The sequence below is a fragment of the Neolamprologus multifasciatus genome, chromosome 17 (assembly GCF_963576455.1).
Source record: "Neolamprologus multifasciatus chromosome 17, fNeoMul1.2, whole genome shotgun sequence".
Lineage (NCBI taxonomy): Eukaryota > Metazoa > Chordata > Actinopteri > Cichliformes > Cichlidae > Neolamprologus > Neolamprologus multifasciatus.
The window spans coordinates 7880813-7904982 of record NC_140455.1 but is presented as its reverse complement, the minus strand read 5'-3'; the positions used below and the strand labels follow the sequence as shown (position 1 = coordinate 7904982).

The window sequence follows — 24170 nt, the reverse complement described above, 5'->3', positions numbered from 1 at the left end:
CCATATTACCAATAGTGACATTTTTATTATTTGTACAATAGAGACTTTAGTACATTATTCAAAACACTTCTTATATACTGAAAAAATGGTACGTCCCAAAGCCCAAAATGGCTCCAGTATAATCGCTGCACAGCATTTTTTCAATTTTATACATATATTATTTTTTGTAAAAACTGTATCTTAAATAGTATGTACAGATAGCGTCTGCAAAATGCATTCTAAACACATGATATATATTATATATACTTCGGCAATTACATTTCTCCGCATTAATACTCAAACTTAAAACTGGAAGGATTTCAACTTGCATGTGCAAATAAATAAAGAAATAAATAGTTTCTGTTAAATCGTCACTAAAATTTGTCCAACTTATAAACTCGACAGCGTTTCTCTCTTCGGAGGTCAAAGTACTTTTTGTCACACAACAGAAGAAGCAGCATTCAAGTTGGGTAGGTGTAGGTACTGCAGAAAGCATGAGTACATTCACAATCAATATGAGTCATTTTTAAATTGGATTTCATTCACAGCTATGTACAGTGACACCGCCCTCATTTGTTCAGCTCTTTTAGCAGTTTAAACACATAGAAAATGACTGAATTTTTTTAAATAGTCATATACATATATATAATATATATTTGTATAACACAAATTCACAATTACAGTAGAAATACATTTTATACAGTTTTGGATAGTACATGTGTAGGTCTCCAAGTCATACTGTGCGTACTTCCATCCATAACTTTGTTATAAGTGTCATTATAAAATATCACAATTTTTGAGCAAAGCTAAGGTATATCAATATATTTAGAAAGAATTACCTGAAACATGTAGTAAAAAATAATTATATTATCAAACCTTTTACTCTGTTCTCATCACAATATCTTTGATATTTCAAACTCTGAATAGGGTCGGGGTAGGTACCTGTGGTTAAATCTCCTAACCACATGATTAAACTGTGCCGTTTTGTGTCTCCTATTGATAAAGTGATGGAAATCGTACTTGGAGAGTTGGCACAAAAAGGGTACCTGTCAAGTGAAATCAAAAGGACAGTGAAGGATGGTTCGCTCCGGATGAAACATCAGATGTTATGCAGAACAGAACAAAACTCACTGCCATGAAATGCCTTCAAGACCCATGGTGCATTTACATAAAGACAAAAAGAATGAGACTCTGTATTTTAGTCAGTACATCTTCTCAAGCTTGACTATAAAAGTCAGACTACAGAGCAAAGGCTTTCAATCTCTGTTTTGGTGTTTTGTTTTTTTCCTCTTTTTGCTTTTTTACATAGAGTCTATTGCTACGGTGGCCCTGAGAGGTCAAATGCACTGCAATTTTAGGAAACTTTGGCAAATGGAATAAGGCCGCAAAAGCTAAAAATCAGACAAAAAACCAAAAAAACCCTCACAAAACACAACGGAAGTGTTTTGGGGACACAATAGCATGACGGAACAGCTGCCGACGTGAGAAGCTAACAGCTAATAGCAAACATATATTTATGTTATTCTCCGATTTAAACACACAGTACCTTGCATTTGTTTTCCCCTCACAAGAATCCTCCCCTTCGTTTAAGCGTGTGTCGGTGCAACCCTTCGCAAGTTTTGGTTCTGTCACATTATTATCTCCCCTAATACACTAGGAAAGAAAAAACCTTGGAAAACACAATGGAAGCTTCCATTGTGTTTTCCAAGGTTTTTTCTTTTGTGACCTTTTGTAGCATTTTTCTGTTTGCAGATGTTTTCTTAAATTGCAGTACTGTTGACCCATCAGGTCCACCGTAACTTTCATTTTCCCTGCTCTTTTAAATAGTTTGAGCATTTACCAGCAAATTCAGCAAGCCTTCCGTGTATGCCGAGTATCAATCAGCACCTCCTCGACAATTCAAGTGTAACCGAAAGCACATGTGACACAAATCAGATCAGTTTCCCCGATTGTCAAAAAAAGAGATGATATCTGATTTATCCTCCTAAAATGAAACCTTGCAGATGCTTGTAGGGGCATTAGTGTCTCACACTGCTTTCCACAGGAAGGCCGAAGGTCAGGAGACTTCAGCAGAGGAGATGCTGAAGCCGGGTCAACGACTATAGAACAGCTTACCGGCTCACTGAAGCAACGTTTTTGATTTTAGTGTGTGCAGATCAGTTCTGGGCCACAAAGAGGTAAAGCTCTGATATTGTTGTAAATACAGCCGAGGAGGCTGCATATGGCACAGATCAACAAGCAGCACTTAGTGCTTTAATACGTCTAGAGTCTTCTAGAGAGTAGAGACGTCTAGAAACCAACAGAAAATGGCTATCTGTCAGTGCCCAGTGATGTAAAAGCATGCTGTGACTTTATAAACACCTCAAAAGGGATGTGACATCACTGCACAACATAAGACAGGACTTTAAAAAGATGGCACCGTTAATATTAATGGACCAGTTTTATAATGGAAATGATATTCTAAAATGAGGGATGCATTATGCAACATTGCAGAGAATAGATATGTGTAATTTTATGTGTGTATTTGCCTGTTAGTTTATGTGCATGGCAGTGTGTGTAAACATTAGCATGACTTGCTCAATAGATGGCACTGCAGGACAAGTAAGGCTCTGCTGAAAAGCTCAATGGGCCGAGCCTCAGAAATATTGCTTTAGCTCCTTTCAGCACAGCTGTGCAAGCAACAGCTTTTTTTAAGAGAAAAGAAAAAAGTAGCAGTGATGAACTATGAAAAGTGTTTTCTATACAGATAAAACGGTGATACACTCTTTAGAAAACCATTTGAAGAAACGACCCCTGTATTTCCACAGGTGGGAATTGAGAATATAGTTTATCAACAATAATCATATGAATCATAAACTTTTAAGAGCTGTCTGCTCAGGCCCCAAGGAGAGTTCTAACAAGCTGAATCTCTATGTATGTACACAAGGCAGAGTCTTAAGTTTCAATTTCTGTACAGTGGAGGCAATAACCTGCAGAACAGAACAAAAAATATATCGGAGTTGTATGAAAATCAAAGACGGTGATAGAAAAAGGACTGAAAAGTGGGGAAAAAAGACGGAAGATGCGAAAGAAATAATAAAGCTGTGAAGAACAAGGAAAGCGAACCATGTGCTACACCAAACAAAATACTTTAAATTCACAATGGACGGCAGTGGAGAAAAGAAAGAAAAATATCCCAAAATCTAACTAACCGACAAAAACTACTCAGACTGACCGCTCAGATGGCAGCTTAAATCACAAACCAACCACAAAATCCAAACTGCAGCAGCCCTGTAGGAACTTTAAAGTGTATAGTCCTCTTGCGGTCCGTCCAGCCGTCGATCAGATCAGATCGCTGACCGCCGGTAGACAGAAGAGCCGATATGTTTCCTATGGTACATTTGGCACTGGTATTTGCCTTTGGTCCAGCAATAGGCAAATAAATGTCTGACTGTTCCCTTAAAAATGTTTTAAAAAAACAACAAAAAAAGGGGGGAAAAAATGTGGCTCAATTTTCAGTTCCATAAACCTCCAGAGGAGGGCAGGTGGGATGGCGTGGGATGGCGATGAGCAGAGTAGAGAAGCGTTGCTGTATTTGTTTTGTTTGTTTTTAAAAACTATTTTAGCGCGTGCTGCTGTCTCTCAGAACCACCAAGTCCACCGTCCGCGGGAAACTCTTCAGCAGAGAGACGGCTGTCTCGTGCTCCATGTGTAAAAAACTATGTCCATTAGCCTGCAAGGCAAACACGCAGCACAGTCAACAGCATGTGTGTGGGTGCACGTGTGTATAGAGGTATATGTGCTGCGGCTCGTTTAAGTTTCCCATACACATGTCTATGTGTGAGTGTTTTGTGGAAGGATGGAGGGTCACTGCCATCATTATCTCAGTAACACATCACTGTTGGGAAAAAGAGAGAGAAGAGGAGGAGCTACACAGTCATGCTGTAGAGAGAGAGAGAGAGAGAGAGAAGGGGTAAAGACAAAAAAGGGCTTTCACATGAATTCATCCAGCTACACTGTAAGTCTGTGGAAAGAAGATGAAGGGGGAGGAGAGAGGGAAACATGAAAGGAATGGCACATGGGGGGTGAGGGAGGCTGAGCTATTACTGTAAAGCACTGACGTCTTATTTTGACCTCAATCCATCTCAATAAAATGCGTGTAGCGTAGCGCGAGAGTGAGATTTCTACTGTTGCTGTTTACTGTTTATTGATTCAATTGGACTGCTTTACATGGGAGGCGGATGTTCAATTATTATTTGGCTGATGGGGAAAACATTGCTGCGAGGCACATCAATCCAAATAACTTGTACTTGCGTACTTACATCGTTTTACTCATATTTACTTCAAATGAAACCATGTTAGATTGTGTTCATGGGTAAAAATACATTTAAAAAAATAACCTAGCTGCAGTGTTCAGCTGCTTTCAAATCTAAGGCCTCGGCTGAAGCTATTTTATATTAAGAACAGCTTTCTAATAATGTGAAGACATAACCCATGGATTCCTACTGATCATTGAAATTGTTTATTCAAGTGGTCGCTAATTAGAAATCATCACAAGCCACTTATATTGTACCTGATATTCAGGCTTTTTTCTGACATCCTGCTCGGTCTGGAGTGGACGGCTGGAGTTCAGTAAATAACTGTAGTCAAACAGTGAGTTTTCACTGCTTCACTGGGCGTTATGTAAGGATTAGTGAAACATTAAAATTATACGGGAGGAAACTATAAGGACGGGCATTCTCTGGGCTGTCTGGGTTGCAGACCACATAATGTAAAGCAGAATTCATCCAGCGAACATGCAGAAAGCTGACCTTTACTATGTGTAGTAGAGCACAAAGATTATTTATCATCAGATCCTGACCCATCCGCGTGTTAATGAAGTTGCTGTTTGTCACATTCGCAAATGTGCGCATTACTTCTTTTTCTGTGTGAGGCTGTAGATACTCAACTGAATTCAATTTTATTTATATAGCAACAAACCACAACAACGGTGGCCTCAAGGTGCTTTATACTGCAAGGTTGCACTGAGACATTAATCTAACACACTTCAGATCTGTTTGAGCTCCAGTAGCTGTATTTTGACAGCCCTTTCAATTTGGTTGGTAATGGATGTAAAACCACAGATCAGTATAAAAAAGAAACAATAGTTCATTGCAGGCAAACTGCTGGAAGAGCAGACACCCGAGACACTTTAATTGTATATCAACCTCTGTGTAGAAATGGGACTAACAAAAGAAACAGTGTTCACTGGAAAAACTAACTTCACAGCCTTTAAAAAGTGTGCATACCCCTCACACTGGGATTCTCCCTACACATTAAGTTTGGCTCATTTCAATTCTGCTCTGTTTCATTAAAACACCAGTTTCAGTGAGGACCAGAAATATTAAACATTCACGGTGAGGACTCAGTGAAGAGCTGCAGGATAAAGTCAAAGCTTTAAACCGTGCGCCTACGCAAATTACACACTTGTTCTGATAACCTCTCCCCTTCCCATTAAACAAATTAACACCTATAACAGCAACTATCACAGCTACACAGGGTCCAAAATTGACATGCTTCCTTTTGGTGTTAAATTCAGTGCAATTTGCAGAAAACTAAGCTGTACATCTTAGTAGATCACATTTGTGTGATTCAATACCCTCCTCCCAACATTCTGTGCTCTGATGGCATTTCACAAGTGAACAAAACTAACACTGCACCTTTGTAGGAAATACCAACCAATGGCTATTTAAAGCAAAAAGAGGGTTTTTTTTTTCATTTGTAAAAATCTCCTGTGCTATTTTGTTTATTTCTCACGCTTGAAAAACTATAATGGCGAACCTGTATATCTGCAATTACACTACCTTTATCCTGAGTAGGGCTGGGCTATATCATACCGTTCACCGGTGTAATTTTGGGCAACGATAGGAAAATGAAATATCGCGATAGAATATGGGTAAAACGCGCATGTGCAGTGCCTATGTTTACATACGCACATAGCGGCGACGCAGAATGAGAAGAGCGAAAGTGGATCATTGAATAAAACGGATGAACCAGAAGTGGTTTGTTAAAATGCTGCAACTTCAGTGGTGTGGAACTGGTTTAGCTTTCGTCCGTCAGATACACAACAAAGCACTATTTTTGGTAGAGCATGCTAGCGGGCCGTCGTTATTACCATGTTGTTTGGAAAATACGGCACACTTAAAATCAATCCTTTGATTTTTCTGAAAATCGACAGTCCCGTGTGTCTTATGTATGAATTCTGGTTGTGTTTACTGACCTCGAAACGATTATATGTCGTACACGGCGCTCGAAAATCTGTCAAATGTTTTAGTACAACTTTGCTAAGCTACGAACCCGCACCGCTTGCTCGGAGCATTACGGCTATATTAGGCAGGCGCCTCGCGGAGTGATGAGTACTGTTCTTCAACATAATATTACCGTATTGTGTGTGTATTACCTCTTTTTAAGTTTTGTGGATATTCTACATGGTTATGCTGAGGATATGTCGGCCAATTTCCACTGGAAATGCCTTTTGGTTAAACTGTCAGCAAGGAATTTGCATTTGCACTGTTACATTTTTATATAACTTTAATGCACATAAAAAACAGCTGCTTGTTTAAGTGAAAATACATTGATGGGGCTTTTTGCAATTATAAAGTTGTGGAGTTGTAAAGCATTTTGTCTATATCGTCAGTTATATTGTTATCGCAAATTTTCAAATGTATATCATGATAAATATTTTTGGTCATATCGCCCTGCTCTAATTCAACTGTTCTACATTTTATGGGATTTAAATGCTCTTTGTAATTTGCTTTAGGATGATCTCCAGTGACAGGTTCAGGTGCCTGTCAGTTTTGTTTATCCGAGTAAATTACGAAGGGTGAAGTCAGTTCAGCTGACTTTGTAACTTCTACTGCAATTTCAGCTTTTCCCATTGTCATTACAGCAATTAATAACAAATGACACATTGCTAAAAGCTACTTAAATCTGACTGTGATCTTTGGCTTGAAGGCGCACGGGTGTATGTGGGGGGTGGTGCTTGATATTTTGAGGTGGCACGCACGCACACACACATACAGGTAGAATATTTAGCAGGAAAGCCTTACACACAATCTACAGTTAACATAAAGATTCAGTAGGATGACTACACCCTTGCTTTTCACCTCACAGTTTAATAAGAAAAAAGGGTGGGGCTGGGAATGGAAGGGACAAGATGTGGATGTTTGTGATGTCTATGTGATGGCGAGTGAGCGGGTGTTACCTGCAGTATCTTGTCTCCGGGCTGCAGGGCGGAGGCGGCAGGCCCGTCATGCTGTACCCTAGTAACAAAGATACCCTATAAGTCAAAATGATACACCGTTAGGACAACACAGGGACACGATGGTTTAGAATCTTTGCCTTCTCACTCTCAACTCAATATCCAACCCTCCCAATAAATAAATAAATAAATCACTTTTAAATATATGGCCAGTTCATCAAAGCATTCTCTTTGTTCACAATTTGGAGAGGCATGCAAATACTGCATACATATTTTGACACTGAAACTGTTATGTTGTAAGGCGCTTGCGTTTCCTTCAGATTAGCGGCTCTCTTAAAATTTACAAACACTGGGTGATAAAGCCCTCCCGAAGAGACAAAAAAGATTTAGCAGCTATTTTTAACGATATAGACTTGGCATATATATAAATATATACAGTAAATATTTAAAGATTATGGGAAGAAGAGTAGACGTGGGATGGGTTTCTCACTATGGGAAGGAAGTAGGTCGCGGGCAGGGCAGAAGAAAAATTCATCCCCCATATTTTCCCTCAATAACCCAAGGCAGAGATTGTAAAAACACCAACATCTTTTCACCGAGAGCTGAAAGATGTTTTTGGACACAGAAAGTGTAGGACAATGCACCTGTATCGACTCAACACGGTTCAACAGGTTGTGTTGAACACACGGATATATTTGCCATAGAGAGGTGACAAATAGGACGTGTAGTAGTGAGAGTGCAGAAGCACCTACATACTACAGTCTGTGAGAGAGAATGCAAGAACAAACACATATATTGCATGTTAAACAATTCCACAGGAGAAGGGTTAGCTCAGTGACTCCACGTGAAAACAGTGACATTTAGTATACAGTGAGCCTCATGCATGCATATACAGATAAAATAGTTTCTTCACCAGGATACAAACTGGTTTTATTTTGCCTGCAAAACGCTGTGTACGACGCCGTTATTTGTGTCCATTCTTTACGGCGTTGGCACCTCGGACGGGTACGACAGCGTGGCCTTTCTGATCTAATATGAAGCTCACTGTACTTTACAAATAAGTTTAGTAGGGGCTAGAACTGTGTAGCATTAGTCACACCAATTAAACAATTACACACAACAGAGCAGTTGCACACAGAGCTGCAGCATCTTGCAAAATCCTTCCATCTCCAAAAAAAACTTCTACACAATCGGGAACAATATTAGTAATGTTTCACACGGGGATTTTAGACTTTTCCTTTAAACATGTGTTTGTATCTCAGCAGCTCAGTGCGCAACAACAGTACATCTAACAACAGAAGGGACAGAAAATTGGATTTTCTAATGTTCCTGACCCAGATTTAACAAAAAGAAAACATAATAAAATCCGTGTTCTGATCCTTAAAACCTTCAGTCTTCTGTTCTTAAACCGACCCTGAGAAGCTCACAGATCAAAGCCCAGATCCCAATCCGGTCGATACATGAACTAATTCCCTGTCTCTGTTTGCCGATTCCTAATTATAGGCAACATAGGCAGATGTAAAACTGGCCCAGTGGCTTAGAGGGCCTCAGTGAGTCCTGTAAGTCCAACATCGAGGATATTATCATCATTGCTTCTTTTTAGACACCTGTTGATGACTTCTGGTAGATTTTTGAAAGAGGAAAAAATTATCATCAGGTACATGAGAGCGTTACTAAAAGAGGTACATTTTGTAAACTTTCAATTATATGGAGATATAGCCTGGAGATTATTCTGTTTCTCTGCAAAAAAACAGAGACAGATAAAGCTACATTTTTAAAGAAGGTATTTTTATTCTGTTAGGTAAAGAGTTAAAAGCAAATATAGATTTAATTATTTTGTATAGTTGTGTTATACTTGGTGGTTTTGATACCAATTTCCTACTGTACCATCTGTGATTCACCTGGACATGTGGGCATGTTCCAGACCCATCAAAGCACGAGTGCAAATAACAAGCTGTCCACCAGGGGGAGCCACAGCCCTGTGGAATAGCCACAGCTGTAGTAGGCTCTGGGGATCCAAAACCACAGATGTATAATTTAGTGGTCAAGCTGTTTTCAAACATACAGCCCTTGTTAACTCTTTCACCTCGAGTTCATTTGAAAGCTAACACTGGCTTTAACCAAAAATAGCTGCAAACACATCAGACGACAAACAGATACACTCTCATGAATAGGCCAGAAAAGAGATTCAAAGAATAATCAAAGGCATCTGCTTCTAGTTTGAGTTGAATTTGGTGACAAATTGACGCCCGAGGTGACTACCGCTGATAAAACTCCGAAGCACTTAATTAATGGCTTCCGCTTGATGCCATTGATGTCACGTGTGAATGAAACAACAGAGCGAGAACAAGGATTCAGAGGAGGATGCTTGTAACAGTTGCGCTTGTATCCCGGCACTGTAACTTTGACAGCAGACAAATATCCTCCATCTGCTCCCTCCATGTGACCCTGTGGGTTAGTTAGATAAAGCAGACATACAGTCTATATAACATGACACAGGGGACATCTAAATCAATATTTCACTTTAGAACATTTCCTTTAAACCATACATGCTGACATGACTCAGTGGGAATCACTGCAAATATCCAGCAGATGAGCAGTGACTGACTGACACGTCCACTTTCGCCATTCGCCGGACGCCACAGTATGTATGGTAAAAGCAAGCGTTCGGTTCTAAAGTGAAACGTCTCCAAGTGTTCCACAATGCCCACTGCTCCACACTAACTGGATAGATAATGTAACCTTATCTCGTATTCCTCTGACAAAATGTTCATCTGCATTGACTCCATTTTCTGCCCGTGTAAAGCGGCATTAATAATGTACAAACTGCAGCTAGTGCAAGACTTATGGATACAAGCAGAGGAGGGAGTATTAAAATAACTGCACGAGTCAGCAACTGTTTCACCAGTTGTCTGCTTCAAAAACTAAAATGATGAACTGACAGTTTCCACATAATCAGTCTACTCCCGACTCGGAAGAAACTTCTCCGTTTGTTGCAAGGGCGGAATGGAAAGCACTCTTTCTGTGTGCTTTCTATTTATAGGGCAGTCGTCTCCTCTGGTGCTCAGAATAACAGTCAGTCAAAATCTGTCATATAACCCTGTCCCTAGATCAAAGTGGTGAACATCTGAAATCACCCACGGTGTCCCAGAACTGAGCAGCTTTCCCAAAATAGCAGTCAGAGCACCACGAGCAGCATCGCTCCTTTAGACTGACTGCAGCAGTGTGTTTCTAGGACAGACTGCCATGTGCAGCAGGCCTTGGGGAGCTGCAACCCCAACAGGCTCTCTGTCCTGGCATACACTGACAGACACTGTCAGACTCAGAAGTAGGAATGATAAGAGAGTTTGGCTTATCTTGTATTTGCATGCATGTGCGCATAGCTGTTTAAAGTTTGCTGACCAACCAAACAAGGAGCTTTGCCCTGGATGCTGTGCAGGTATTTAGATCACATCAAAACAACCCTAAAATCAAAGTATGCCAGACTCAAGAATCATAATCACTAATGAGTCTAACAATGCTCAGGTTTAGTTTTGGAAACACCCCCAATCACACCTTAGTGTTTCTTTACCAAATTAATAGCACAGCCCTCCATGTAACATTATGCACTCAAACACACCCACAGCTAACCACGTTAAGCGGTTGCCCCACAGACAGACAAACAGACAGAGAAAGAAAACACTGCAGTAACAAGCAGCAGTTTCCATGGCAACTCTGAGGTAAAACCGGGGAGGCTGCGATTGGCTGGCAGGCCGGGTCAGGTCGTACCATGTCGGAGGGTTTGAAGGGGTTCCCCTGGCCACTGATGCCACCAGAGATACTGAAACCGAGACCAGGGTTCTTCTCTATTCTCACGCACAGCTACAGAGAGAGGAGGGAGAGATACAGGTGGAAAAGAAAAGAAAGACAAAACAACAACTGAAAGTGAAATACAAAGTTGTGAAAAATCCCCGCACAGAGAGACAGTGACCAGACAACATGTGGAAGTGCGCCTGTGTGTGACGGGCAACATGTTTTGGCACCTATGCTGTATTGGAGGTCTTTTATGGACCAACAGCTGAGGCACTGAGATCTTTGCTTTTTGTTTAGATCTTCAGCTTCCCACCTCAACTGGCACTCTAATCTCATGCTTTGAAATGTCTAATCTAATTTAATCCCATCTCTGTCACTTTTTAAAATGTTTCAGCCCAGGCTGTTGCAGTCAAGTGGCTAAAATTGCATTTAGAAGCATGAGATATCTCAAGATTTCCCCCCTTTAGTTGACTGCTGCCTTGCATTGGTCTAATCCAAGAGCCAAGCAAGGTCTGCAGTTTAAAAGTTAATCTTGTACGGGCGGGAAAATTGCAATTTCCCAAATGGCCAGTTGAGGCTGGCTCCAAAAGTGAGTAAATTCCCCATGGATTCCAATGTTGGCCTAGTTTACATCAGAAAAAAAAGACATGTTTACAGCCTGTCAAAAGCATAGACTGACACAGGCCAAACTCGCCTGAGGTTGCTCATTGGGCTTCTAGCTATTGAGCTGCACATCTAGACTTGGTTTTTGGTTCTGGTCAGCCCATCCAAGTCTGTAAATCTGTAAATTAATATTTCAGCATCTTGTTTTTAATTGTAATTAGCACAAACTAGCAGCCACTAGTAGGTATTTGTATGATGTACACATCAAATCTTTAAATAAACCTAGCTAGTCTGTGAGAGAACACTAACTAGTGTTAGCTGATAAGTTAGTGTTCCACCCTTTTGGTTTCATCCAAAGAAAGGTGGCGAAGGATGGCGCCGTAATCGTCAAGCTTCAACACAGAACTCCAAAAAACCACTGTGTGATGGCACAATCCGAACCCTCCGTGTCCTCCTATTAATGAAACTGATGTAAACAAACACTAATCACTCTATGACAGTTTAGTTTGCGGGTTAGTTACCAAACAGCGGATCATGGAGATTAAGGGGAACTATTTATTCCATCAAAGCATTCACATTTACTGCTACGGAAATATCCCTTCCCCTATACTGCATACGTAATAGTAGTATAAGTAATACTGTATATAGTAATATTAGAAGAGCCCATTTTTGAAAAGACCTCCAATATTGCTTTTGGTGCGGTTGGTGCAGGCAGACACATGAACAAACAGACAGACAGATACCTGCTCCTGAAAACCATCCGTGCTCTTCTGGCCTTTAGTCTGCAACAGGCAGCGAGCGCTCTGAGGCCGTGGGTTGGTGTGGGTGGTCATAACGACCTGGTTGCTATGGCCCATGCCCTGGTTGACATGGTACTGAGGATTGGTAGCGGGCTGATGGGAGGTGTGAGAGGTATGGGGGTTGTACTGGGGTTGGTTTCCGGATTGGGACAGGGCCATAGGCAGACCACCGCTGGGGTAGGCCTGTCCAGGGGCTGTATGGAGAAAAACAGGCTGGTAGCATCTAACTCTAAAACAAAGCTTCTAAAATAGATATGTGTACATGCTGTTAATGTGAGGCACATGGATTACTGCTGCTAATCAAAATGTCTACATTCTTGCTTAAAAAAGTGTCCTTGTGAACATTTATAAATAGAAATAAAATGATTTTATTGCCAATACCCTGGGACATGTTGCCTTGGTACTGTCCCGGCCCCCCAGACGGAACCACTGACAGCTGCATCCCTTGGTTGTATTGGCCTCCTTTGTTCATCATCCCATCGTAGCCCTGCTGACCCACCACACGATGAGGTGTAGTGGCCGAGGAGGAGGAAGAGGAAGTGACGATCATGGTGTTGTGTGATTGATGGGAAGGGTTGTGGGAATGGGCGCTCTGTGGAAGGAGAGCGGGAATACATGTAACGTGTGATTAAGAGTAATTGCACAAATAGTTATCTTTATCACCGAGAAGATGCTCAGCATAAAAACAGAGATGAGATGCTTCACTGAGATGTGAACAGATCTCACCTTTTTTAAAAGGTTGTCAGGTGGGACGTCCCTCCTGCCTAGTGAATAGGGAGCCCACTGGTTGCTTCCTGACACCCCCTCCTGGTCATTGTCCAGCACGCCACCCTGCTGAGACGGGGTCTGAAAGAGACAAAGTGGTCATTACTGACAATGAACATTAAACTCTAGCTACCCCAGTCATGTCTTCCTATTATCTCCTGGAGTTTCAGACAGCTCATCTGAGATTCAGTTGGAAGAATGAACAGAGCTGGAACAGATTTTTCTCCTTCGAGATGAAGTCATGTTAGGCGGTGATAAAACCTGTGATATCGTGCTCAACATGAACAGATTGTTTTTATGATTCCCCCTTTTTTCCACACCAAAAGCCCCCCTAAAAACCCGCTTAAATGAGAGGAGTTTTTCAGAAAAAACCTTGAAAAAGTGTAACACAAAATGCTAATGGAGTCTGAGTAAAATGCCCTTCAAAATAAAAGTAACACATTTCAACAGGCGTTAATTTTACTTAGACTCCATTTCCACTTTGTGTAGCACTTTTCCCCAGTTTTACTACTTTTGCAGACAAATCACCATCTTCCATATAAACTGCTGGCAAACGATGGCAACCTGCAACCTATTTCAACCAGTGACTGGCAGCAACCTCCTACAAATACTCGAGAAGTGACTGCAGAATACACAGTTTTTCTTAGTGACCAACTGGTGGTTGCTAGATTGTCACCATCTGGTCCCCAGGCCTGTGTGACTGAAGCCTAAATGAGCCGTGCCCACATCAAACCACTGAGATATTCACAGAAATAACGACTGAAACTTTAAAAAGTTTGAAATAGCAATTTGGTCTATTGCCATTTCAGATACTGATGTTTATAGTTTATATTGGTTTTTGTTGCTGTTGCAAAGAAACAAAGAATGTGTCTTTAAAAAAAGACATCATCAGCGATGGCTCCAACCCTAACTATAGCCCCCCCCCTCCCTTTTTTTTTTCAAAAGAGTCAATTCTATCTGTCTCTAAAATATAGAGTAAATATAGACTCATGAGTGCTAGGCTATCACCTAGCACTCATGAGTCAGACCTTAGAGGGTTAAAGTCATTCAGCCCTTCCTCTGGGCCTCTTAACCAGTCCAAAACTGATAATTAATGATTATCAGAAAATCAATGGGCACTACATTCAGAAGATGTAAGCTTCATGAGGCTGATGTGATATTGAAACAATATATTGGTTTATCCCTGGAAAAAAAACCTGAGTAGTAGTCTGTTTGTTTTCCAGAGTTTAGTGCCACTTCGTGGAGAAATGACAGCGATATTAAAAGCTGGTAACAGCTAAGCTGGCCTAAGATGATTGACAATGCTGTAAATGAGGAATGCCTAACACATGTCAGACAAAATTTGACAGACTGTGACTGCTGCGAGAAAGGAAAAACACGTTTCTGTTTGTTGTTATGGTAAGTGACATATTTCAAGTTTTAAATCCATTAAAACAAGCCACCACCAGGCTGCCACACTGGGCACTGAATGATTTCAAGTCATGCTGAGAAAAAAACACAAAAAAACAAAAAACTCCACGGGATTTTAATGGCTTTCTCCAATTCTTATTGTTGGGTTGTAGAAAGGGAACATATAACAGTGACTAAAATAGATTGCATGGTCATTGTTTTGTTTAAATAATAGTTTGTATTAGCGGCGAGAATGTAAAGAGGGAGTAGCTGAAGTTGTCTTTAATCATATACTGCAAGCATCAGTAACATTGTTCTTGGAGGGATACTCACAGCGTTAGCAGACGGAGGTGGAGGTAGTGGCAGCCAGCGGCCAGCAGGGGGCTCATGCTTAGTGTTATTGTAAAGGTTAAAGTTCAAAGTGCTGCTGCGCCCCTGGCCGTGACCCCCGCCCTGACAGAGCATGCCCAGCGTGAGCGTGTTGTGCTTTAGGACACCACTCTGATTGGAGAAGACAACATCACACGACATGGGTGAATGTGGGGAGGGGGGGAGGAGGAGGAAGGGGCGGAGCCAACACAGCGGGCTGTAGCATGGCGACAACACACTGTGAGCTCCACAAACAAACAAACAACAATAACACTGATAATAACAGCTACAACAACAGCAACAACAACAAAAGTGCAGAGCTGCTGAAAGCACAGAGAAATGTTAGCTAGTGATCGGTCAATACACACAGAACAGTGCGTCATACAGGCAACAACAGGTGGATCAGTTCATTCCAACATTTGTATGTAAGGCTTTCAGATTAGCTGTCGTGTAACATATCTGACAAACAATTAAACCAAACCTATAACCAAAAGACTTCATTTTTGATGATGCATCAGGCACCGCGTGATGGGTTTGGTGGACCATATTGTTTCGATTCTGCAGGTTTTTATCTTTTTTTCATAACTGCACGCTCCAGTCCTCCTCCCTAGCATGTCTGATTGTCCTGTCTGCTGAGGTACTGCTTCTCAGTAATTAGTTTGACATTTTCAAAAATAGGCTCATTCGCTTTCTTGCTGGGAGTTAGATGAAAGGACTGATAGCACTCTCATGTTTGCAGGTAAGTATAAAACTGGAGGCCAAAGAAAGATAGAAATCCAGAAAACACCATTCAACAGCTCAATCCATCCTCAGTGCTCAAAATGTGAGAATTTGATTGGATTACTTTGCCTTTAGACAGTTTAAGCTGCACTTCAAGTCTGTAGCTTTTTATTTTTCAATCTAAAGTATAACTGAGCTGTCACAAAAGTATTTTCCCAAATGTTACTCCTTTGCAGTGATACTATTGCACGATCCTTAACATGTGATTGTGCAAAACAAACAAAAAGGTGAAAATACAGTTTTTTTCAGCGCCATTAAAATCCTAATATGGAGATGATCCTGCTGACTCTTCATTTGTTCACAAAAAGAAAGAAGATTTGAGGACACGACAAAAGATTAAAATATTTATCACAATGCAGAATTGACTGCGCTGTCTGTCGTAATGAGTTTGTGGTCGGTCAGGCTGACAGAGTGACGGTGTGAAGTGGAAACACATGAAGCCAGACATGAATCTGGTTAACCTTACAACACAGACTTGCACAAATACACACAGGGAGGGCTTCCGAATGCTTTCTATGTGTACGCGTGTGTTTCTCTCTTACGTGTGTGTGTGTGCACTGCACTGACATACCCTGTCCAGTCGTTTCGCCTCTATGTGCCTGAGTAGCTGTTGCCTCCAGTCGGCAGGCATCTTGGAGGTGATGTCTTCAGGTTTCTGGGGTACAACAGGTCTTACTTTGATGGTGTCATCGGGTGGCTTCTCGGGGCAGGTTGCCAGGGTGTAGTCAGGTGGCATCTTCTCTAGCAGGGCGGCCATGGTGGGACGGGCGGACACCGGACGTGCCTGAACACAAGGGAGTTCATATTTAAACATAAAAATGTACAAGTTTCATAATTAACAAGTGTTCATATTGGAACATTTTGTGGATAAAAAGCTAAATGCAAGACGGAGACCAACAGGGAGTGAAAAAGTGTCAGTTTATCAAGTGGCTAAAAATTAGTGTTTTTTAGGTATTAAATAACATATGTAATGCTATTTATGACGCTTACAGCTCGTTTCACTCCCACAAAGTGGTTTAAGGACTTAAATAAACAACAGACTAGTACCACTGGATGTTCCTCAAAAGGACTAGAACACTTAAATTGCTGTTTTATTCTGCCAACCACTTGCAATCACAAAAGGAAAGACAGTGTTGGTCAGTTGTTTAAATCAGTATCAACCCTACAGCATGCTACTAACTCTGTGAGTGTGTACAGATAGGTTTTTGTGTCAATTGTTACTTTACGTGTACTAAAAAGCAGGAAGGACTCAAAACTCAATGCAAAACATTTAATGTATAATAGTCTCACTGTTTGCTTTCTTAGTTTAGCATCGATTTGTGATGGACTGGCAACCTATCCAAGGTGTACTCTGCCCCTCACCCAATTACAGCTGGGACAGCTTCCAGTCCCAGTATGACCCATAAGAAATTATCACTAAAAACACAGTACTTCTGAGACTAATCGCTATCTGCTTTAAAGGTGTCTTTGGGCGTATGTGTGTGTACATGTGTGAGTGGATAAGTGGATCGATGGACAGACGGAATTACTTTGAAAGGTGATCAGTCTGGATCAATAGGTGGTCTGATCAACTGAGTGATACTGCTGCTGTTTAGCAAAGCTGGAAATATTACTAATAGCGATCAATGTGATTGGGTCACATGGCACATGTGAACGAAGATAACACAACAGCGATGCAAACATTACACAAGCTGCCTAAAGGTGAGGCTCTTTGTGTAACAGCTGGTGTGTTTTCCAACCTGCAGTTTTGAATGTTGGCTAATGATGGCAGGAAAAAGACAGCAGCCACAAGCGCTCTATGTAAGCCCTTACGTTCATTCCCATGCCCAGCTTCTTCTTGTTGAAAGGTGCCAGATGAAGTGATCTGCACGTCTAATCAGTATGCTGCTGGACACTTCACTGTGACTAATTTGGGAAAGTCTAACTTGAGGCAAACCCAGAATAGCCTGAAGGGATTATTTATGGACGAGGGATCGCCTTCAGAGATATGACTGAGGCAAAGGACACCAGTGCTATGCCTCTTAGTTCGCTACTACAAAAACCTGAACCTGGGTACCTGTAAGAAAATGGAAGTGAAACAAAGCTATAATTCTGCATCCTCAAAGAGACGACATAAAAGCAGGCATATTAAAAGCAGGGCAGATTATTCTCCTGTGTTCCTGTGTTGTAACTGAATCACTGTGGCTTTTGACTGCTGACCACACAAAACAAGATATTTGAAAATGTCAGGATGGGATTTTGAAAATGGTGATCTGCCCCTGTTATTGTTTTAAGGCATCTTTAAAGAAGGCAAGCGATACTTAAGTGAACAAAAAGAAACTGGCAGATTTGCCTGTAAGGAAAATAACTGTTAGTTGGAGCCATTATGTTATAACTGTAACATGACTCTTTCACTTTAATTCAGTTAAGAAGTAGAAACATAAACACACAGACAAACAGTGTACCTGAGATGCTCCGTAGGTCTCGGTGCTATAACTTCTGGCAGACAGGGGACGCCGCTGAGTCAGGCTCTTGGTTGGATAACCAATCATGGGCTTCTTCTGCTCCTGGTAAGTGGGGTAGTCGTCGTCATAACGACCGTTTCTCTTGTTGTGCAGCATCTGACTCTGGTTGTCGGCCATATTACTCATCGCGGAGTGCTCCATGGGGGTGGAGTAGACAGCCCGGCCATAAAGAGGGGGATCCGCCTGAGGGTCACAGATGGGAAGCGAGTGGGAGTTAAAAAAAACAACAAAAGTATGAGCTTTCATCCTGGCCTCAAATAAATGCATGGGGATGGGGATGACTTTCAAGTAGAGCCTTAACAAAAACTAACTTTGGGTCTTAGGGAATAAACAGTGTGTGAAAGAAACACATTTCTATGATTTACTTTACATTTCAATAAAGTACATGAAAGGGAAAATCACATCCATTTATGGAATATGAGCATTACTTGTTTTGTTGTGCTTACCTGTTGTCTGTACTGAGACTCTTGGAGCGCCTCCTGCTGAGCTTCATGAACCCGTCGGAACAAGGCGAGCTCCGTAGAGCTCACCAGTGAGTCCGCTCTTCTTAGAAATCCTGGTCTGGAGCGCTGACTTGGGATTGGCTGCTGCTGCTGGCTGGGCGGACCATCTTGGTTGATTGGCAACTGGGGGAAAGAAAACATCTCCAAGGGTGGATATGCACGATACCGAGGGCTCACTAGCTCTTTGGGTAGTGTCTTCCCTGGTTGGTTGAGGTACTCCAAAGCCTTCGATGAGTGGTTGACATAATCTGGTGTGTTTGGGAAAGGGGGAGGGACCCGGCGATCCATGGTCACCTGATTGGTAAGAACAGAATTGTTTGTTTAACTTTGTATTGTTTGGTTTCAATCAGATTATTTTAGTTTTATTGTGTATGTCTAAAAACGTAATATATGAGCGCTACCAATGGTTCACAACTCCATCGAACCTGCGGGTTGTAGTTGTGGTCAAAGTGGTAAGCCTTTTGTGGGATGGCAGGTTTTTGGTTCTGTCTCTGGTTTTGGTCACCAGATCCGTGTCCGGGGTATCCCATCTCCTCATCTAACATGGGGGCAGACTGTGACCGTGACATGTTGGTCTGCTCCATAGAACCGGGGAGCTCTGGACGGTCCAAACTAGTTTGTTGCTCAATGGATGAACTATAGCTGTCCATGGGAATGCTGCAGAGGAACGTGGCATCATTAGAAATCAACTTCAGTAGCTGCAATCGAGCTTGAGCTTTCTTTAAGAAGAAGCAGAACAATATCTACCTGTAGACCTTGTAGGAGCCAATGTCAATCTCATCTATGCTCTGTGACTTCTTAAACTTGGATCTCGTCTCCTTCATCATGGGGGACAGGCGATCTGAGCTTTTACTCATCACCACGGTCACCTTGTTGACCCCGCCTACACTGAGCTGATCCTTCCTGTTTTGCTCCCCCTCATTGTCGTGATATGTCCAGCTGCCGGGCAAAGGCACTGTGCTTTGCTGAAGCCTTGGGGGAAGAAATAATCAAGGATTATGAGTTGATGATAGGGATAAGTGTTTTTCAATTATGAAGCACAGAAACAAGCTGGATTAGAGGAGTGTTACAATAGTAGAAACTGAATTTTTTTGACTAATGCAAATTACTACCACACCATCTGTCAGTTTCTTGTGACGCAGCTGCACCAAAATTTGAGACTAAGGCTCACAATTTTTAGAAATGAACTTTTATTTTAAACTTTCTTTGGCATATCGAAATGACCTTGCACTGTCCCCAGAAATACATTTTATAGTAACATAAAACTAAGAAATGAAAACTGAAATGCTTTCACAATCTCAATTTAGTGACATTTTGGTGTTTTTGCATTGCAACAAAACTAAGTTAAGTAAGCTGATTTGTTATTTTATTGATGTGGAAATAAAAACAGTCACAGTTGTAAAACTTTCAAATCAACGGCTTTAATTATAACAGCTCTGATATGTTTATTTACTACAAAAACCCCAAAGACTGCACTGTAAACAGGATTTGAGACCTGCAAACTCTTGGAATTATTAAGCTTTCCCAATAAAATTATGTATTTCAATTGTAAATGACCGTCAGTCACTTACCTTGAATCCATGTCCTTGCGATCAGGATTGGGGCTGGAAGTAGGTGTAAGGTCCAGCTTGGAAGGAAAAGCGGTTCTGTCCTCCAGGGGGCTCGGGGTCCTGGTCCAATTCTGCCAGGGATTCTGGGAAGGATGTCCGGAAGATTGCGAGTCATTGTCCTGGTTGGGTCGTTGGTTGCCGTGGAAGGGGAGCGTCTGGGTGTCCAATTCCAATGGGACCCCTACAATTCGATCTTGCCTAAGGAGGGGGCGGCGGCCGTGTGTTGATGAGCTGCGAGGCTTAGAGCCCAGTGGAGGGTTTCCCTGACTGGTGGTAGATGAAGGAGGGTCCAGAGAAGACTCCTCTGCATCAAAACCCGTGTTGTCGTAGTGAGGTGCGTCAACCCAGTCAAAAGGCTCACTAAGTGGACGCCGATCCCCGCGTTGCTGCAGGGTTCCTGATGGAGGAGTTTCTCTCTGAGACAGCAGGGGCTTGGAGTCAATGGGCTTGGGAAATGACTGGGCAAGTCTACAAAGACAGAAAATATCAATGACTGATTATACTGTGGGAGAAAAACCAAGAAGATCAAAATTGCAAACAGGCGACATGCCATGTGGATGTGTGTTGCACATTTAATCAGAGACAATGAGCTCAGAGGACAGATCAGCTGTCTCTCCCTTTCTCTCTGATGTCTGTCACACCCATTAGGCCAGAAATCATGTTTGTGTTAGTTATTGTTTCCAAGGGAACACATGCCTTCAAACTCCCTCGCTACTACTTACAGACTGCAAATATCATGTTCCACAAGTAGAAATAAAATACTGCAGTTGTACCTCACTTCAGGGCATGTGGATTAACAGATTTAGTGTCAAACAATACTAAAACCAGCTACCATCCTCCAGGGCCTGCTTAAAACAAGAAGAAACATGGGAAGGATAAGGAGAAGAAAACTAGCATTATTGGACACTATGTTTTGACTGAGCTAAGGAGACACTGTGGTGTCTAACAGAAACAGAAAACATCCGTAAGATACAGTCAGACAGTCCAATCTGCTAAACCGAAGATTATCGGTGGAGCGAATTTGAGCATGTGTGTGTAATATAAACACATATATTGCACATTTCTGTTTTATTCTATGTCTTCCTGTAGATAGCTGATATATCAGTGACAGATATTTTATTGTTACTTCCATCCAGTCTGAGCAATATGATTGAGACTACACTGACAGTGTCATAAATATGACAGGCAGACTAAGATGACATGTTTTTTTTTATAGCTGTAACATTTCTGATTAGAACTCAAAACTGTCCCAAAAAGTTTTCACAACATTTTTATCCCTTTCCAACCAACATCATCAAGTGCACTGCACCCAGACTTAAAACTTCAGGAGACAGCCCAAACCTTTTTATTTGCTTTTCTAATGCACTGGGGCAAAAAAAAAAAAAAAAACCCTCCTCTGGATAGTAACATGACTGAAGCTCAGACCAGACAGCTTTGAAGCTGAGAGAGAAAATCCTGAAGAGAAGTCTGCAGTGTTCCAGTGAGCCTCTCTGACCTTGACAGAGCAAGCAGGAAGATGGATGTGACAGATTACAGATAGGGAGAAACTGAAGTGGGGTTACAATTGAAATGTACAAGAGATGACGGACAGCGGGAGGGAGGAGTCATGAAACGGGCGTGCGCACCTGTTGGTCCAGTGCGTCTGAGGGGCCTGGTCCTTGCTGGGAGGCGGTAGGGCGGGATTGTGGGGGTGTCCGTGCGACAGCGTGTGTGAGTGCGTGTTGCCGGGTGGGTTGGAGGAGCCCGAGGAGCCCTGTGAGGGAGAGTAATCGGAGTAGGTGGCCGACGAGCCGCTGTGGTTCAGACAGTGGAGTTTATCAACCTCTTCATCTGTAGACTCTGGACAGACAGAAGCAGACACACAGCACGTCCTCTTTGTGATTAACATCATTATATTTTTGGATTTTCCATTGAGCTTTTGTTCTTCATGTTATTCATTTTCAACTTTTGCTTTCTATTGCATTTTGGTACCAGAAGCTCGTTTCATGTTAGTTTTCTTTCCTTAAATTTCGATCCAGTACAGCACAATCACACTATTTTTGTATTATTGTTAGTTAACTATATTAAACTTATCTTTACTATATTGCTAATTGAAAAAAATGACCAAATGAAGCTCAAAACCAGTTTTGGCACTGAGGGTGAGCACTGCGGTATACCGCCAGTACATGTTTTCTGCAACTATATCTATGTCACTCCCATGCTGCACCTTTCTCTGGCCCCTTACATGTACCACCCAATTGCTACAATTACAGATCAGGCTCCACTCCATCAGGTGACCAATCGAGCAGTATCTAATGTCCTCTGGGTCCGACCTGTTCTGAGTTTTTGTCCCCCAATTTAATTACCTGGAAATTCAGCCAATGCACTCTAACCTCCTAGGACCTGGATGCCAGGTCCTAGGAGGTTGGGTTGTTTGGTTGTTTAGAGCAAAATACAAAATGTTGCTCTACAAGGGCCTGATTTCCACTTACGAGGACGTTATACTGCCACTGTTCAAAATGAAAATTTAAAATGAATATCCTCATATGTGGATCTCAGAAACAAAAATCAGGTAAAAAAAACCAAAACAGGTCATTCTTTGTTTTTGTATTCATCAGGACCCAATCAGCCCAAATAGCAAAGAGAAATTGAAAATGCATGCCATGAAAGAGTTCGTGTCTTAGGAGATTAATAAGGACTTTGATTGTTTATTCCAACAGAATCACTGCCATAATCCCCCAAACAACTCCCCCCTCCCACACCACCTAAAAATAAATAAAATACCAGCAAAAAGAAAAGTAAACCCTTATAAAGACAGAAAAATATTACTATTCCAACCAAACAGCAAAACTTCAGGTACTTCAGGTAACTCTCTTCTATGTCTCTGTCAGTACATGAGTTGATCAAAAATATTGATGTATTTTGCTTTACAGTAACCTGGTCACAGCACGATCTTGTACTGACGTGTGGCATAGACACAGTTTTTTGCCTGAGAATTTCCTAATAACATTTCATTTTACAATAATGGACTACAGAGCACCAGAAAAACAATTTCAAGGGACTAGACGTCTTTCTGAAAATGTTCTGATGAGATTTTAAAAAGTGCTCCCTTCTTTTTTCATCTTCTTATTTGTTTTTACACCATTTTGTCTTTATTTATTCATTCATCCACTTGGTTATTATTCAACTCTGCCTTTTTTTCCACTGCGTGTTCTTTGTCCTGCCTCACTCAACTCACCCCAGCCGGTCGTGGCAGGTAGCTGCTTCTCCCTGAGCCTGATTCTGCTGGAGGTTTCCTTTAAAAAGGAAATGTTTCCTTCCCACTGTTGCCAAGTGTTAACTTATAGGGGCTCGTCTGATTGTTGGCTTTTCTCTGTATTATTGTAGGGTCTTTACCTTACAATATAAAGCAATTGAAAAGAATTCTTCAATGTAACGTGCCAACACAACGCAGAGCAGCATCCTAAACTTTACTCCCACAGAGGTTTATTATCTTGTTATTAGTGTCATACATCCTCACTGCCTTCTGGACACTGTGGCATCAGATCAGAGCAGTTTGACTCCCTGGGATAATTCCTAAATACAAACTGTAAAGCAGATAATTCCTAGGTTAGAGAGAAAATGGCATTGCACTCATTTAGATGACCCTTGTTTCCTTTTGAAAATGCTCTATTTTAAAAAAGCCCTCTGTAAGGCTAGAACATCTTACTATTTATCACTGATAGAGGAAACAGGAACAACACCGGGTTTAGTTCCAGCACTGTAGCCAGGCTGACAAACAGTGCTCCTTTAACTTTAACTAGTAAGGACTTGATGAATTTCTTCATAAATAAAATTTTAATCATTAGGGAAAAAAAACTTCATAGCCCTCATAGCCG

The 24170-nt window shown here is 41.5% G+C and overlaps 1 protein-coding gene across 16 annotated transcripts in view; it reads right to left on the bottom strand.

Moving 5' to 3' along the window:
* Nucleotides 1–24170, bottom strand: part of lrrc7 (leucine rich repeat containing 7) — a 143234-nt gene continuing 119064 nt past the window's right edge. For 9 of the 16 annotated variants that reach the window (XM_085138008.1, XM_085138007.1, XM_085138000.1 and 6 more), the window contains 15 exons: nt 21939–22152; nt 20275–20781; nt 19451–19675; nt 19105–19360; nt 18647–18997; nt 18141–18383; nt 16268–16480; nt 14881–15048; nt 13120–13239; nt 12775–12985; nt 12337–12587; nt 10967–11059; nt 7202–7276; nt 1661–3691; nt 1–1624 (listed from right to left, as the gene is read on the bottom strand). In XM_085138008.1, coding sequence (XP_084994134.1) covers nt 3581–3691; nt 7202–7276; nt 10967–11059; nt 12337–12587; nt 12775–12985; nt 13120–13239; nt 14881–15048; nt 16268–16480; nt 18141–18383; nt 18647–18997; nt 19105–19360; nt 19451–19675; nt 20275–20781; nt 21939–22152 — 3038 coding nt within the window. In that variant the 3' untranslated portion in view covers nt 1–1624; nt 1661–3580. Of the gene's footprint in view, nt 1625–1660; nt 3901–7201; nt 7277–10966; nt 11060–12336; nt 12588–12774; nt 12986–13119; nt 13240–14880; nt 15049–16267; nt 16481–18140; nt 18384–18646; nt 18998–19104; nt 19361–19450; nt 19676–20274; nt 20782–21938; nt 22153–24170 lie in introns of those variants that run through there. The other 7 variants (XM_085138004.1, XM_085138011.1, XM_085138013.1 and 4 more) reach the window with 5 other exon arrangements.